General features: G+C 52.0%; 1 protein-coding gene across 1 annotated transcript in view; it reads right to left on the bottom strand.

The window, feature by feature from the left end:
* Nucleotides 1–1,547: 1,547 nt before the first annotated feature.
* Sdk2 (sidekick cell adhesion molecule 2) overlaps nucleotides 1,548–13,702 on the bottom strand; it is a 117,197-nt gene continuing 105,042 nt past the window's right edge. The window contains exons 39-42 of the mRNA XM_038327313.1: nucleotides 13,391–13,531; nucleotides 12,986–13,124; nucleotides 11,162–11,276; nucleotides 1,548–2,084 (exon numbers count right to left, since the gene is read on the bottom strand). Coding sequence (XP_038183241.1) covers nucleotides 1,731–2,084; nucleotides 11,162–11,276; nucleotides 12,986–13,124; nucleotides 13,391–13,531 — 749 coding nt within the window. The 3' untranslated portion in view covers nucleotides 1,548–1,730. The remainder of the gene's footprint in view (nucleotides 2,085–11,161; nucleotides 11,277–12,985; nucleotides 13,125–13,390; nucleotides 13,532–13,702) is intronic.

The raw sequence follows: 13,702 nt of genomic DNA, 5'->3' as shown, positions 1-13,702 counted from the left end.
ACTAGCAGTGACTAATTAGGGATTGCTGAGGAAAGCCATAGGCTCCCTACTTGGGCCTCTCAATAGGGCCAGCAGTAACTTCAGTGTATACTCCCAGCAAAGCTGGTCCTTTATTGAACTGGACATGCCCCATTGGAGCCTCTGAAGGAGGTAGTCATGCGTTCCCAGCAGTAGGCTGAGCCTCAGTCAGGGGGCTGGTTAGTGTCCCCAAGGACCTCAGCCAGCCCAGGACATCAGAAAACCTCCTCCCCAAACCCTTGCCTTAGACGCTTAAAGCTGATGTGAAGTTCAGCCCCCCCCCCCCGCCCCGTGGCTTTTTTCCAGAACATTCCAGGGAGTAACAGCGTTCCCTCCCCTCAGCTATTCTTGTCCCTTGATCCTATCTGACCCGCCTCTCCTGGTTGACCAGGCGTCTCAACTGCCGTGTCCAGTTCCAACAGAGCTTCTTGTCTGGCCCCTTGTGGGTTCATCCCAGCTCTGGCTTCTCTGAACCTAGCCTGGAAGATGTTAGAAGGGGTTCAAGTGATCTTTGATTCTTTGTAAAGCCTCAGGACCTGGGACTGGGCCACCCTTTGGGCACCTGTGTGTTGTGGGAGGAGACATGGGGCGCACATATCTTGAAGTGAAAATGTTGGGTGAAGAAGTCCCAGGGTATCCTCTTGGGAGGAATTCCTGGACTCTTTTTCCTTACAGGCTCATGGGGGCAGGTGCGTGGTTAGCAGGAAGGTGTACATTCAGAGGGCATGGGATGGTATATCTGAGCATACAACCTTCCTGTGCAGCTAGGGGGGCTGAGCTGAGCTTCCTCTCCTAACCCACACCCTGACCCCATTCCCTTTCTCTGTGTTGGGCTGGTGGGTGGGAAGAAAACAGTGGAGGCTTCATCCTTGCACCTTTGACTTCCTGCAGGACACCTCTCTTGCCCTAGTGTGGAGCCAGCACCTTAGGGGACATTCCCAGATGTCACCTCTCCTTATCTGCTTTCAGGGAAGTGAATCCAAACAACAGGAGGCAGGGCTCAGTTATGCAGCTGTGTAAGAATTCTCTCCTAGCCCTCAGGCCCTCTTTCCTTGAATTCACAATTTTTTTTTTTAAATTGCTTTTTCCACCCCCAGGAATGAGGAAGTTGCTAAGTGGATTCTCACCCCTTGCTTTTTCTCCCCCCACCTCCCATAAACCAAATGCTCCTTGGAGAAGTTGAACAAGGGAGGTGAGCCCTTGGAGGGTGTTGAGGCAGGGCAGGAGGCTGGCAAGGCCACAGGACACCTGCCAGGGAGAGCCAGAGACAACAGGCAGGCTTCACCTCTGGGGACACCCATCCTTTCTGCAGAGGAGCAAGGACAGCAAGATCTAGCCCACAGGGAAGGGTAAAGTCAGCTGCATCTCCATCCCTCAGCCCCACCTGCCTTATAGCCCCCTCTCTCCAGAGTCCCAAGCCCCTCTGTCCTCGGTAGAAGTGACTGGTCTCCAGCCCTCCGCACTGCACAGTGGACCCCAAGGATGTGAAGCTGCTGCAGGTCACACATGTCCAAGTCCCATGGGTTTCTTCCCCCCGCCTCCTCCACACCGGCTTTGCTGGCCCCGGAATCTCTGGAAAAATAAACTCGAGAGGTGAAAAGTTGATCCGATGTCTTGGTGGGGGTTTCTTGTGTGTTTTCTGGCAGGCATTTTGAGAAGTGGCAAAGGAGGATTTTGGCGTCGTTTCTTTCATCCTATTTCCTCTTCTGATGTCAAACGAAGGATGAGAACCCGGCTATGGGTGCCCGGGAACCAGGGGCGAGGCTGCTGGGGGGACGGTAGAGGGTGCTCTGCTGACTTGGGGGGTTTGGGGGATTTTGGGGCGTTGGAGTCCGGCTGGCCTTGGGCCGGAAAAGGCTGCCCTGCTGGGTGCTGTTGCTATTGGGGACAGTGACATGGTCAGGTTCACCAGAATCACTCTCTGTGTAGCTGTAGGCCTGGGCCCGAGAGATGCCTTTCTGTTGGCGCCGCCACGAGTTGTAATAGGTGGGGTCACTGATGTAATGGTTGACGAAGGAGTGGGCTTTCTGGGGGTTCGTGTCCACTTCGTACTCGCTGTCGCTACCCTAGGAGGACAGAGAACCAGGGGTGTCAGCGTCCTTGTCAGGGCTCAAAGGCACAGCCTTCTGGATCCATTCTCGGTTCTTCCTCTTTCAAGCCTTGGATCTTGAACATCTCAACCCCTCGCTACCATGGCTACCACAGTGTCCCTTCATGTCCCCCTCCCTCTCCCTTCAGGGAGAGCCAGTATGAGATGTCTACCATCAAGTGTTGTCCAGGACCAGAAGACCATCTTTTCCTTTTGTGGTACTAAGGCTTGAAAACCAGGGCCTCACTCATGCTAGGAGAGTGTTCTACCACTGAGTCACACCCAATCCCCCTTTCTTGTTTTTCATTTTGAGACAGGGTTTCCCTAGGCTGGCCTTTAACTCACTTGCATCCTTCCTGCTTAGCCTCATAATAGCTAGGATTTCAGATCTATACCACCGAGACAGACAGACCAACACACTCAAACCCTAATCTTTATTCTTCCCACTTGAAATAAAATTCACTTAACATAAAGTCAACCATTTTAAATTGAGCCATTCACCACTGTTTAGTCTGTGACACAGTGAGCCATTAGGTCTATCCAGCTCCAGGTATTTTGATCACGCAAAAGTACAACCCTGGATCTATTAAGCCCTCTTTCCCTATCCCCCCACCTCCCCAACACAACCACACTTCTCTTTAGGAACACCTACCTGTTCTGGATTCTCCATACAGATGGGTCTACACTATATAATTTTATGTCTAGTGTCTTCTTTTAGTTCATTAATTTTTGAGAAACAGCCTCACTGTTTAGCCCAAGATGGTCTAGAACCTTCCATATATCCCAGGCTGGCCTCAAGGGTCTGACAATCCTCATGCCTCAACCTCCTGAGTGCTGGGATCACAGATGCCATTCCCAGCTACATCTGGTGTCCTTGACTTAGCACAATGATTTTAAGGACAGTTTCCATTTCTGAACCCTGACCATCCATGACAAGATGCTTTCTATCAATTCTTTCTAAAGGTTGATTTAATGTGTATGAGTGCTTTACTTGGATGTATGGCTGTATACCATGTGTGTGCCTGGTGTCTACAGGTCAGAAGAGGACAATGAATCTGGGCATTGGAGTTATGGACAGTTGAGAGTCATCATGTGGGTGATGGGAATTGAACCTGGGTTCTCAGCAAGAGAACCACTTAACCACTGTGTCATCTCTCCAGCCCCAAGAAACATTCTAACCTGGGCCACCCTGTACTCTGTGACAAGAGATTAAGTTTGAGCTAGATTAAGAGTTGGAAAACCCCGGGGCAGTGAAAATACAGGTGCCCACCCGTACGTGATTGAGGATAAAAGCAAGCTGAAGTCAGGAAATCGTCATGAAAATCGTATCAACGGGGCTGGAGAGATGGATTAGCAGTCAGAGAATCTCCTGCTCTTCCAGAGGATCTGGGTTTGGGTCTCAGCACCCATGTTATGCAGTTCACAACAGCCCATAATTCTAACTCCAAGGACCCCGATGCCCTCTTTTGACTTCTCTGGGCTCCTAAATTCATATGTACGCACATATCACAGAATCACATAAAAAAGCATTTTAAATGTCAAGAAAAGCTCCAAATTCTTCTGTGATGACTTTGGAGGTCCTCCCTGCCCCCCATAAGCTATTCAATTATTCTTAACTCTGCTATGACATTCTGCAGTTCTGTGCACATGCGTCTTCTGCAGGAGACAAGTCAATCTGAATTGTAAACTCCGAATTGTGGAACTAAAATTATCACCCGCTCCTCCCCCATTCCCAGCTTCCAGCAATGTTTTGAGAGGGAATAAGACAACAGATGGAGACTCAGGGGAAGAGACCAGCTCGGATCGTGGAAGGCACACTTAGCGACTGCAGTCAGAGGATGCCACCAAGGCTGCCTGGCTCCTCCCCAGCCAATGCTTTGCCTTCCTCACTCCTGCCCACCAGTGTCCCTAGCTGCCCAGTTCACTACTTTAGCCAATCTAAGTAAAACACACATGTCAGGGAGAGTGCTGCCAACAAAACCCAACTTGGGCAACACCAGTGAGTTTGGGGTGACCCACTGCATTCTGTTTGACAGTGGAGAAACTGGAGGTGGCTTTGTTCCCTGAGACACAGGAGATGGAGCACACAAAGTGTTCTAGGGACAAAGTCTTCTGTGACATCTAGACCCTCAAGAGAGGCAAAGCTATGGTGTCTTCTCAGACAGGTGCTCCTGGGGAGGCAGGAGCTGCTGACCTGGCATCTCTGTAACGAGTGTTCACACCTCTGTTCTTCCACTAGGAGAATGCTAAGGCTGCCTCAGTGTGCATGTTGCCAGAGTACAGACACCATGTAGCACTGGTGTTTGTGAGCACTAACGCTGCATGGGAACCGTCACCATGTGAATGTCCATGCTGTGCAAGTACTGATTCTATGGGTTCTGGTGTTGTGAGTACTGGTCTTACGTGGGTACTAGTGCTACTGCTGCAGGGCACTGGTGCTGGGTGAGTACAGATGCATCTGCTGTAGGCACTGGTGCTGTGTGAGTACAGATGCATCTGCTGCAGGGCACTGGTGCCTGGTGAGTACTGATGCATTAGTGCCACTGCTGCAGGGCACTGGTGCCTGGTGAGTACTGATGCATTAGTGCCACTGCTGCAGGGCACTGGTGCCTGGTGAGTACTGATGCATTAGTGCCACTGCTGCAGGGCACTGGTGCCTGGTGAGTACTGATGCATTAGTGCCACTGCTGCAGGGCACTGGTGCCTGGTGAGTACTGATGCATTAGTGCCACTGCTGCAGGGCACTGGTGCCTGGTGAGTACTGATGCATTAGTGCCACTGCTGCAGGGCACTGGTGCCTGGTGAGTACTGACGCTTCACAGGTACTGGTGCTGAGTGATAGTTCATGCCATGTGAGTGAGCACTGATTCTGCGACTGCTGTGTGAGTACTCAAGCTGCATGGGTACTGATGCCGTGTCCGCATCTGTTCTGTGTGAGTACCGATGCTGTGTGAAGGAATGCGGACCCTGAGGCCCAGTGAGAACTGCTGATGTGGAGGTTCTGGTACTATGTACTGACTGTGTGCTGAAGCCCTGTTGTACTGATGCACGGGCATGCGTGATGTAAGGGCTGTTGCTGAGTGCTGAAGTGGACCAAGTGCAGAGAGAGAGGGAGGGAGGGTTTTGCAGGGACCTCAGCTCAGATCACCCTGATTTTCTGAAACCCACACTTGCTCTTAACTTGCCCTTACTCCCACCTGGACTCCTAGAGGGGAATGAGAGCCCCCTGCCTTCCAGGGAGACAAATGTTCCCCAGACATCTGCTAATTTACTTCTCTGGCTCACCCCTCCTTTCTATCCCTCCCCTCCTACCCACCCCTGCAGCCCCAGCTTCTCCCCTTAGCCCCCTTCAGTAGCCATTTTCCCCAGGAGGGTAGAGCCTACAATGAACAGACCCTCAGTCAATTCTCCATGGATTCAAGGCAGCACAATGTGAGCCGTGAGTGCGTGTGTGTGTCTGCCCAGCTGCCTACCCAGAACAAAAGACATATAGACAGGAGGATTCCATATGCTGAGGCCAGGCTAATAATGCCCCGAGGAGGGAGGCTGGGGGTGATGGTGGGGGTAGGGTGGGAGTGGTGGGTGGGTAGAGTATCTCTCCTCCAGAAGGGTCTGGGGGTATGGAGTACCAGGTTAGGTCTCTCCACTAGCTTCCTGTCTTAAAGAGTTTGCCACCATTTCTAAGGCTTCTAGAATTTTGGCTAGCCCCAATCCACACACACGTGTGTGTGTGTGTGTGTGTGTGTGTGTGTGTGTGTGTGTGTATTTTGAGGACAGAGGTGGGTCCTTCAGAGACTAAAAGAATGGAAGTGATCCCCTCCCTCATTTGGGGTCCCATGGGCTCCATCCTACCTGGCCATATTCTGGGCACAGTGCTCTGCCCCTGCCTCTTGGATGTGCTGACCTCAGAGGCAGAGTTGCTGCCTTCTGCAGGGGCTGCAGTCTTGGGGATTCGAGTGGGATGGGTGATGCCATAGCCCAGTCATTGAGGAAAAGCCCCAGATCAGTATGTGCCACTCCTATAATGCCTGAGCCTCTGGGGTGAGAGGTGGTGTCCTGGCCCTTGCTAGTTAAGCATGTCTATAGCTGCCACTCAGGTTTTCAGCTTGGGGGACTGGTCTGTAAAATGGTAGCTTGCTGCCAATCAGTCAAAAGGAGTCAAAGCAGGCAAGGGTAAAGTAAATGGTATTATTGGGGAGAAAGACAGGGGCAGGGCCAGCGCTTCAGTGGGAGGACTCAGAGCCCCCTTTGGAGAGATCAGGAGGAGCCAGGGATTGGAGGCTGCTTCAGTGCTATCACCAGAATCGGGCAGCCACCCCGCCCCTGCTAACCCACAGTAGGTGGGCCTGGTTTGGGGATGGGGTGGGTCCTCTCTGGCTCTTCTGGGGTCAAATCTGAAAGCCCATTCGTCTACATCACCTCAGACTACAGACAAGCGGTGGCTATCTGTTGAGCACCTACTGGATGCTTGGCCCTCTGGGATAGCAGCCTTGACAGATGGGAAGGCTAGAAGAGAGGGTGCCCAGGAGGTGGGGTCGGAGCTGTTGGCCAGCCCCTCCCCCAGCTCCCCAAGGCCAAGGAGGAAGGGGGGGTGGTCTTTGCCTCAGACAAACAGAGCAGTTCCCGCCTCCACCTCCCTGAACATCTGTTTCTTCTCAGGGTAGGGGTGGGGGGTGGGAAGAAGGAGTGCGAGGGGGACCAGGGGCTCCAATGACAGCTTTCAGCTCTCTCTCAGGAACTGAATGCAGCTTCCCAGGAGCGGGCAAGCACAAAGGGGGCTTTCAGGGCCCAGCCTGTCAGGCCATCAAGCGACTGTTTCAGTTCCCTGGCCTCTTAACAGCTCTTCAGAGCCATTCAATCAGCAATTCCCGGGTCTCATGAGCAGGAGGGCAGATGCCAGGCTGGGGGATAGGAGTGGGGGAGGGACCCAGATGGAAAGCTAACCCCAGAGAAAAAGCTGAAACCCAAAAGAGGAGACAAAGCCCCTTGCTTCTCTGCTCATCTCCAAAGGTGTAGGATGAGGATTGACCCAGGGCTTTGAGACATGTTTGATATCTGAGACCAGGCAGACGTGTGTGTGTGTGTGTGTGTGTGTGTGTGTGTGTGTTTTGAGGACACAAGTAGGTCCTTCAGAGACTAAGAGACTGGAAGTGACTCCCTCCCTCATCCCCTCATCTGGGGTCCCAGGGGCTCTGTCCTACCTGACCACATTCTGGGCACAGTGCTCTGCCCCTGCCCCTTGGATGTGCTGACCTCAGAGGCAGAGTTGCTGCCTTCTGCAGGGGCTGCAGCCTTGGGGATCTGAGCTGGCTAGGGTGACTCCATGCTAAAGGGGCTCCTAAGAATCGTCAGAGGATTCCACTGATGTCCCCTTGAGGGATCGTTTGTCAGAGGTCTGGGCTTCCCGAGGGAAAACAGCTTGAAAAACATCAGCTTAGACAATGTCAATGTGAATTCCCAACCTGTGCCCTTGCAGGTAAAGTGACGGCCTACATTGCCTAGCTGTCAGGGATGTCTGTGGTCAGTGGCCTTGAGGGAGCTTCCTGAGGTAGGTTTGGGGTGGATGTTGTCCTCAGGGTCAGCAGGATGTAGATGGAGTCTCAGTGACCTGTTTTCCTGAGCTCTCTGACCAAGAGCTAGATGCTTGACATCTCTATTTCCAAGTCTCGGCATTCCCAAGTGCTACGTGGGAGATCAACCCACTACCACGGTGGGGCTGTTGGGCGCTAAATGAGATGCATAAGGCAGGGGGCTTAGCATGGAAAAGCCATCTGCAAGCTTTTCTGCCCTAGAGATCTTTCTTTTTGGGCTAAGGAGAATGAGATACAGACAAAACCTTAGCTGACCCTAGACCAGGGATGGCCCAATTGATGGACAAGAAACAAAACTGGACAGAAGCATCCTAGACATTTGCAGCAGGCAGAGGCCATGCAGGAAGGGGACCATGTACCTGACTCAGACCCACATGGCTCCTTCTGCGCCTGGCCCAGACTTGTATACACCAGACTGAATGCCAGCTTCTTCTGGGACCCCTGCCACCACCTCCTGCATCCCTCTACTGTATGCCTTTGGGCAGTGACCTTTCCCCCAGGTCTCTTTTCCTTGCTTCAACTTCCTCAAACCTTACAGGAAACAGAGAGAAGTTCGGACATCCCTTTCTTCCTACAGTTAGTCATTCTGGTCCGGTGATGGTTGGGCGAGAACTGAAACACGTGGTTCCTTATGCACAGGTAGCCTTCAAGACCATAACAGGGACATCGCAAAGACTCTGAGTCTGCACTGAGTTCCTCAATGTGCCTGACCTACGTCAAGTTGTACTAGGGATGGTATAAAAGGGAGTTGGGGGTTCTGGATTTGTTGAGGGGGGGTTATGTATGATACCCCCACCCCTACTCACTCTTTCAATTATTGTATCAGTCTAGAAGTGATCATAATGCCACCAGTACAGTCTAGGGACTATGAGGACCAAGCAGTATCATTCACCCCCAATTCTTGGAGCCCATCCCGACACCTAGTAAGTGTTCCACACACTCAATAAATGTCATATAGGATATGATTGGTCCAACACATTTTCTTTATACTTTTCCACATAGATTTAATTCTTTTCAAACGAGCTTGAAGCCGCCCAACCATGTTAGGAGCTGAAGCTCAAAATCAGAAGGCACACGCGGTGGGCTCGGCATTTCTTTTCCACTGCCATGTGTTTGTGTGCTAAATACGCTCTTTTTTTCCTACTGTTATTTTGAAAATGGAGTTGGAATGCAGCCAGGCTGCATTTTGAGACTGTCCATCAAACACGCCACAGGCAAATCTCTTTGCGCGTGCCTTAACTGTGCTCGGGGCTCCTTTCGCTAGCCCTGGGTCCTTGGGAAGAGCCAGTCTCTTCCTCTGGCCCTTCACCCATATCACACTTGGCGGCCTCTCTCACACTGCCTCTCACCATATATGTTTATTTTTAAATCAAATAGATGCTTTGTTTATAACTATCTCACAGGAGAGAGGCGGGATGCATTTGCACCAGCTTTGGAGAACGGGATTTGAGAGGCCTGACTCACAGTATCAGCCAGGTTGCCAATACAGGCTCATGCACAGGAGACCTGAGGGAGGGGACAGACCAAAGAGGCAGTGATTTTCTAAAAGCCAATGACACTGAGGGGGTGTGGTTGCTGTTCCTCAGGGGCCCGCATCTGTCATCTACCCAGGACAATCATTGGGGTGGATATGCTACACTCTTGATCCTGACTGATAACCCAGAGAGCTCTCGGAGGGAGGGTTCCCAGATGTCTGTAATAAGGGTGTCAGAGGAATAAGGTCACCTGCTGCACCTGCTGCAGGTCTAAACCCTGCAGGTCCAAAGGAGCACCTGGCGGTCACAGCCATGTCTCCATCATAACCGTGCCCTGAGAGTAGTTTCAAGAAATGAGCCAGAGGCCAGTGATGTGGTTCAGGGGTAAAATTCTTACCTAGCATCTGGGGGACCCTAAGTTCCATTCCCATGACCAGAGAGGCAGGAAAATCTGAGAAAAATCAGAGACAGCTCTACCCTCTATGAATCTGCTGGAGCTGCCCTAAGCCCAGGGATAATGCAGAAACAGAGTTCCCATGGCTGCCAATCCTTGAAGTATAGAAGAAAGCCATCTAGATGAATCAGGGCCCTGTGTTCCTGGTAATGACAGAGCGGCAAAGCTGCTTGCCTGGGGTCCCTTTGATGACACTTAAGAGCTTGGGGATCTGGCTATTTACCAACAGCTAGGCAAATAGTTTCTATCTTAAAGGATGCAAGGGCTACACATGGGGTAGGTGTTCTCTTACACCATGGTCTCGGTGTCTTCCCAGGTACTTCTGTCTCTGAGATGCCAGGATTCTAGCACAGCTTCCTGGAACCTGGGTTCTCTACAGTGGCACTAAAGCCAAATGCTTGGTTTTCAAGAACACTGTGAAAACCTGAAAGACCTGATTCCCGCTTTGTGCCTTCTCCCAAGCCTGTGGCTCAACTTCAGCCCGCTCAGTGTACCACGCTACCCGCCTTGTGCGTGTGAAGGGTTACTAAGGACCCTCCCAGTCACAGGGTGCTAAGAGACAGAGTGGACTCCTTGCAGGTTTAGGTATCATATCACAGCCCAGTGCTGCCTTTCAAATGAACATATCCCCACTGCGGCCCTGTGGGGAGATGGGACTATCATCCAAATGTGCAAGCAAAGCTCTGTGGAGATGTGGGAGGGTGTGAGGGGGGTAGCAGTGTTGAGGGTGTGGGAATAGCGTTAGTGCCTAGAGCACGTTTTGCATTTATTCTTTAATGGTGGGCTTGATTATATTTCCTCTTCCTTTTTTTTTTTTTTTTTTTTTTTTTTTAGAAACTCTACAAGTTATTTGTAAACATGACCTAGAGGGAGCAGAAATGAATGTTTGGTTCCTTTAGATGTCTCACTGGACAGATTGGGAAACTTTTAGCATGCTAGGTAAGTACTCTTATCCAATGAACAACATGCCTAGCCCCTCCCCCTCCTCCTTCTTTTTGTTTTGTTTTGTTCTTTGAGGCAGGGTTTCTCTGTGCAACAGTCCTGGCTGCCCTCGAACTCACTGAGATCCCTCTGGTGCTGGGATTAAAGGCCTGTACCACCACTGCCTGGCCCTAGCCCTCCCCCACACTGTGCTCCTTTAGTTAACTCTTTATCTTCGGTACCAAGGTTCCTCATGAGTCAGAGTTACTGAGAACCCCCAGGACAGGGGGCGGGGGAGGTAGTTTGGTGAGTGTGAGAGACCAGGCTCTGAAGTCTCAGGTGACCACGCTGGGGCAAACTCTGAGCAGGGCAGGAAGTGGTGGTGACTGACCTATGAATGACTTCTGGAGAGCTTCTCCAGGCCCTTTGGTCTTTATAACACTAGCCAAAGAAGAAAGGGAGGGGGAGAGAGGGAAGGAGGGGGAGGAAGAGGGAGGGAAGGAGGGATGGAGGAAGGTTGGCTGTGTGATAAGACACTGTTCATCCCTTCATCCCCATTTGATTGCAGCCACACTACCTGTCCAGGCACCGACTGAACCCTTGTGCCCCTCACCTGGGAGTCGGAGATTTCCGAGGGTTTCTCTGTCAGGCTGCTGCTCTCGGCTGGGATGAGGTCATTATACTTGGTGACATCTTCATCAGAATAGTGTAAACTGCCTGGACTGGGCCTGGGAGGGGACCTAGGGAGAGAAGGGAGTGAGGCAGAGAGGCAGTCTCAGACAGGTCTGGAGGAGCACAGGCTACAAGCCCCTCCGTCCAGGGTTCCTCCTCCCTGTAGCCACACTGTGTCAGCCCAGGCCCTATAGAGAGAGGCATGGAGGGAGAGGAGGGAGAAAAAAGGATGCCACGTTAATGTTCTTGACCATACAGGGCAAACGGTATGTGTGTCTGTGTGCCCAGGCACACACAACATCACTGTGAGAACAGTTCAGGTTCAGTTTGGGTTTGGTCTGGTGAAAACAAGATTTTTCTCATTCTCATGGGGGCACAGGAACATGTGAACCTCTATGTGTGTGTCCTATGAGTAGGAGAGGCAAGGGGACAAGGGGAGGTGTGGCCATGGGTAAAATGTCCCCTTGTTCCCTGTGGCAGGCTCAGGAGCTTGTTCAGTGGGGCTGTGGTAGCCATGGTGGCCTTGGGTGAGTTAACCACAGCTTCAAATGCCTCTTTCTTTGGAAGGCTGGATTGGCGAGGGATGAGAGCCTGCCCGCTCGCCCTCAGCCTTCCCCTCCGCCCCCTTGGCTTACCCCTTCAAGAGGAGACAGAAAGATGCTTTGTGAAATTCCCTCAAGAAGCTGCCCCGCCTCCAACAGCCCCCCCCACCCCCCCCTGCCTCCAGTGAGCTGTGAATGTCAATATGGCTGAGGCTGGAAACAGGAGTCCCTCTGGCTGTGGCCCCAACCCCCTTTGAGCTTCTGGAAGCATACAACTGCCTGGATCCTATCAGAGGAGGAGCAGGCGGGCCCCAGGAGCATTCCCTGCCCTTGTAAATGGGCAGCCTGATGGCTCCAGGGAAGCAAATCCAGGAGAGACTGGAGACATGAAGAAGTCAGGAGTGGGAATTGGCTCACACCCAGAGCCTCTACTTTTTTCATTGTTTGGGGCTTTTGAGAAAGGGTCATATGCAATGCAGGCTGGCCTCAAACTTTATGGAATCCAGGGATGCCCTTCAAGTCCTGATCCTCGTGGCTCTGCCTCCCAAGTACCTGCCAGGATCACAGGTATGGGCCACCACATCTAGTTTCCACAGTGTTAGGGACCAAAGCCAGGGCATCATGCATGGCAGGCGAGTTCTCTGCCAGATGAGTTATACCCCAAGGCCTTTTCATGCTGTTTTCAGAGGCTGAAAGATGGTGGCAGGAGGACACCCTCAAACAGATGTAAGTCAAGCTCAGGGAAGAAGGTTTTACTCTTCCCTTGCCAAGGAAGGCATAAGCAACAAAGGTCCAGTCCCTGGTACCTCCCACTGGGTGCTTCAGCTGGGTCCAGCTTGTCTCTGGGGTATATGACCAGAGACATAAGACCAGTTACTAGTGCAACTGACTCCAAACATTTGTAAGCTGGCTTCCACAAGGCTGTATGTTTCTGCATTCTGCAGCCATCAGCAGAACTGTTAGTACCCACCCACCTCCTCATGGATTTTCTAACATTCTCTAAGCTGTGGCTAGGTTTGGTGGCACTAACACAGACCCCTGGGGGTGCTGCTGGGGTCCTTCATGACCTTCTGCTGACCATTGGCAGCCCTGAAGCTTGGATGCTATTTCCCTGGACGTGGAACGCCAAGCGGGCATTGCATGTTCCATGCTCCTCCCCTGCTGGCACAAGAGGCCCTCAAGCCTCTGTCCTCTGCCCCCACATGCAGAGAGACGGACAGTACCTGGTGTACAAGCCATTCTTCCTGCAGAAAGAGTTCTTTACGGACAGCCGCCGGTTGTTGAGCTCCAGAGCGGGAAAACTGCTTTCATCCAAGCTCAGCATCTCCCCATGGCCGAGGGCTCCTGACTTGGTATTGCCTCCTAAGGATGGGGTGGTGGTGGGGATTGGTACCCATCAGACAACGCAGCCATTCCTTTCAGCTCCATTCTCTCACTTAGCCTGCATGCTCCTTTTTTCATGCTTGTTAGCATCAAGACCCAGATTAGAGCTGGAGGTTGCATGGAGGAATTCCTCGCTGTTTCACCTGAGAAGATGCATCGCCAGGAAAGAGACCTACCCCCCTCCACCAATGGGAAGAAGACCCTCAAGAGTCAAGCCTGCTGTTAGGGGGTGCAGGCTGGCTTACCTGAGTCTGTCTTCTTGGAGTACTTCTTGCTCTGACCTCGGATGATGAGTACGAAGACCAGAAGCAGGATGAAGATGAGGCCCACAAGAGCTATGACTACCAAGAACCACCATTCTTCATAGAAGGGGCTGGCTTTCTGGGCTGCAATGGGGGTAGGGCAGCATCAGGACCAGGGTACTCCACATCCCCCTGCCACAGACTTTCTTGTTCCATTTGGGGTTCCACCAACTGTTCATGGATGTTATGGATAGATGGGGCCTGTGTACTCAGAATTCCAGCTTTGATCTGTAAGCAAAGTTTTGCCTGGAGGAC

This window comes from Arvicola amphibius, chromosome 4 (assembly GCF_903992535.2).
Source record: "Arvicola amphibius chromosome 4, mArvAmp1.2, whole genome shotgun sequence".
Taxonomy (NCBI): Eukaryota; Metazoa; Chordata; class Mammalia; order Rodentia; family Cricetidae; genus Arvicola; species Arvicola amphibius.
Note: the sequence above shows the minus strand (reverse complement) of the source record. Positions and strands in the feature narration are given on the sequence as shown.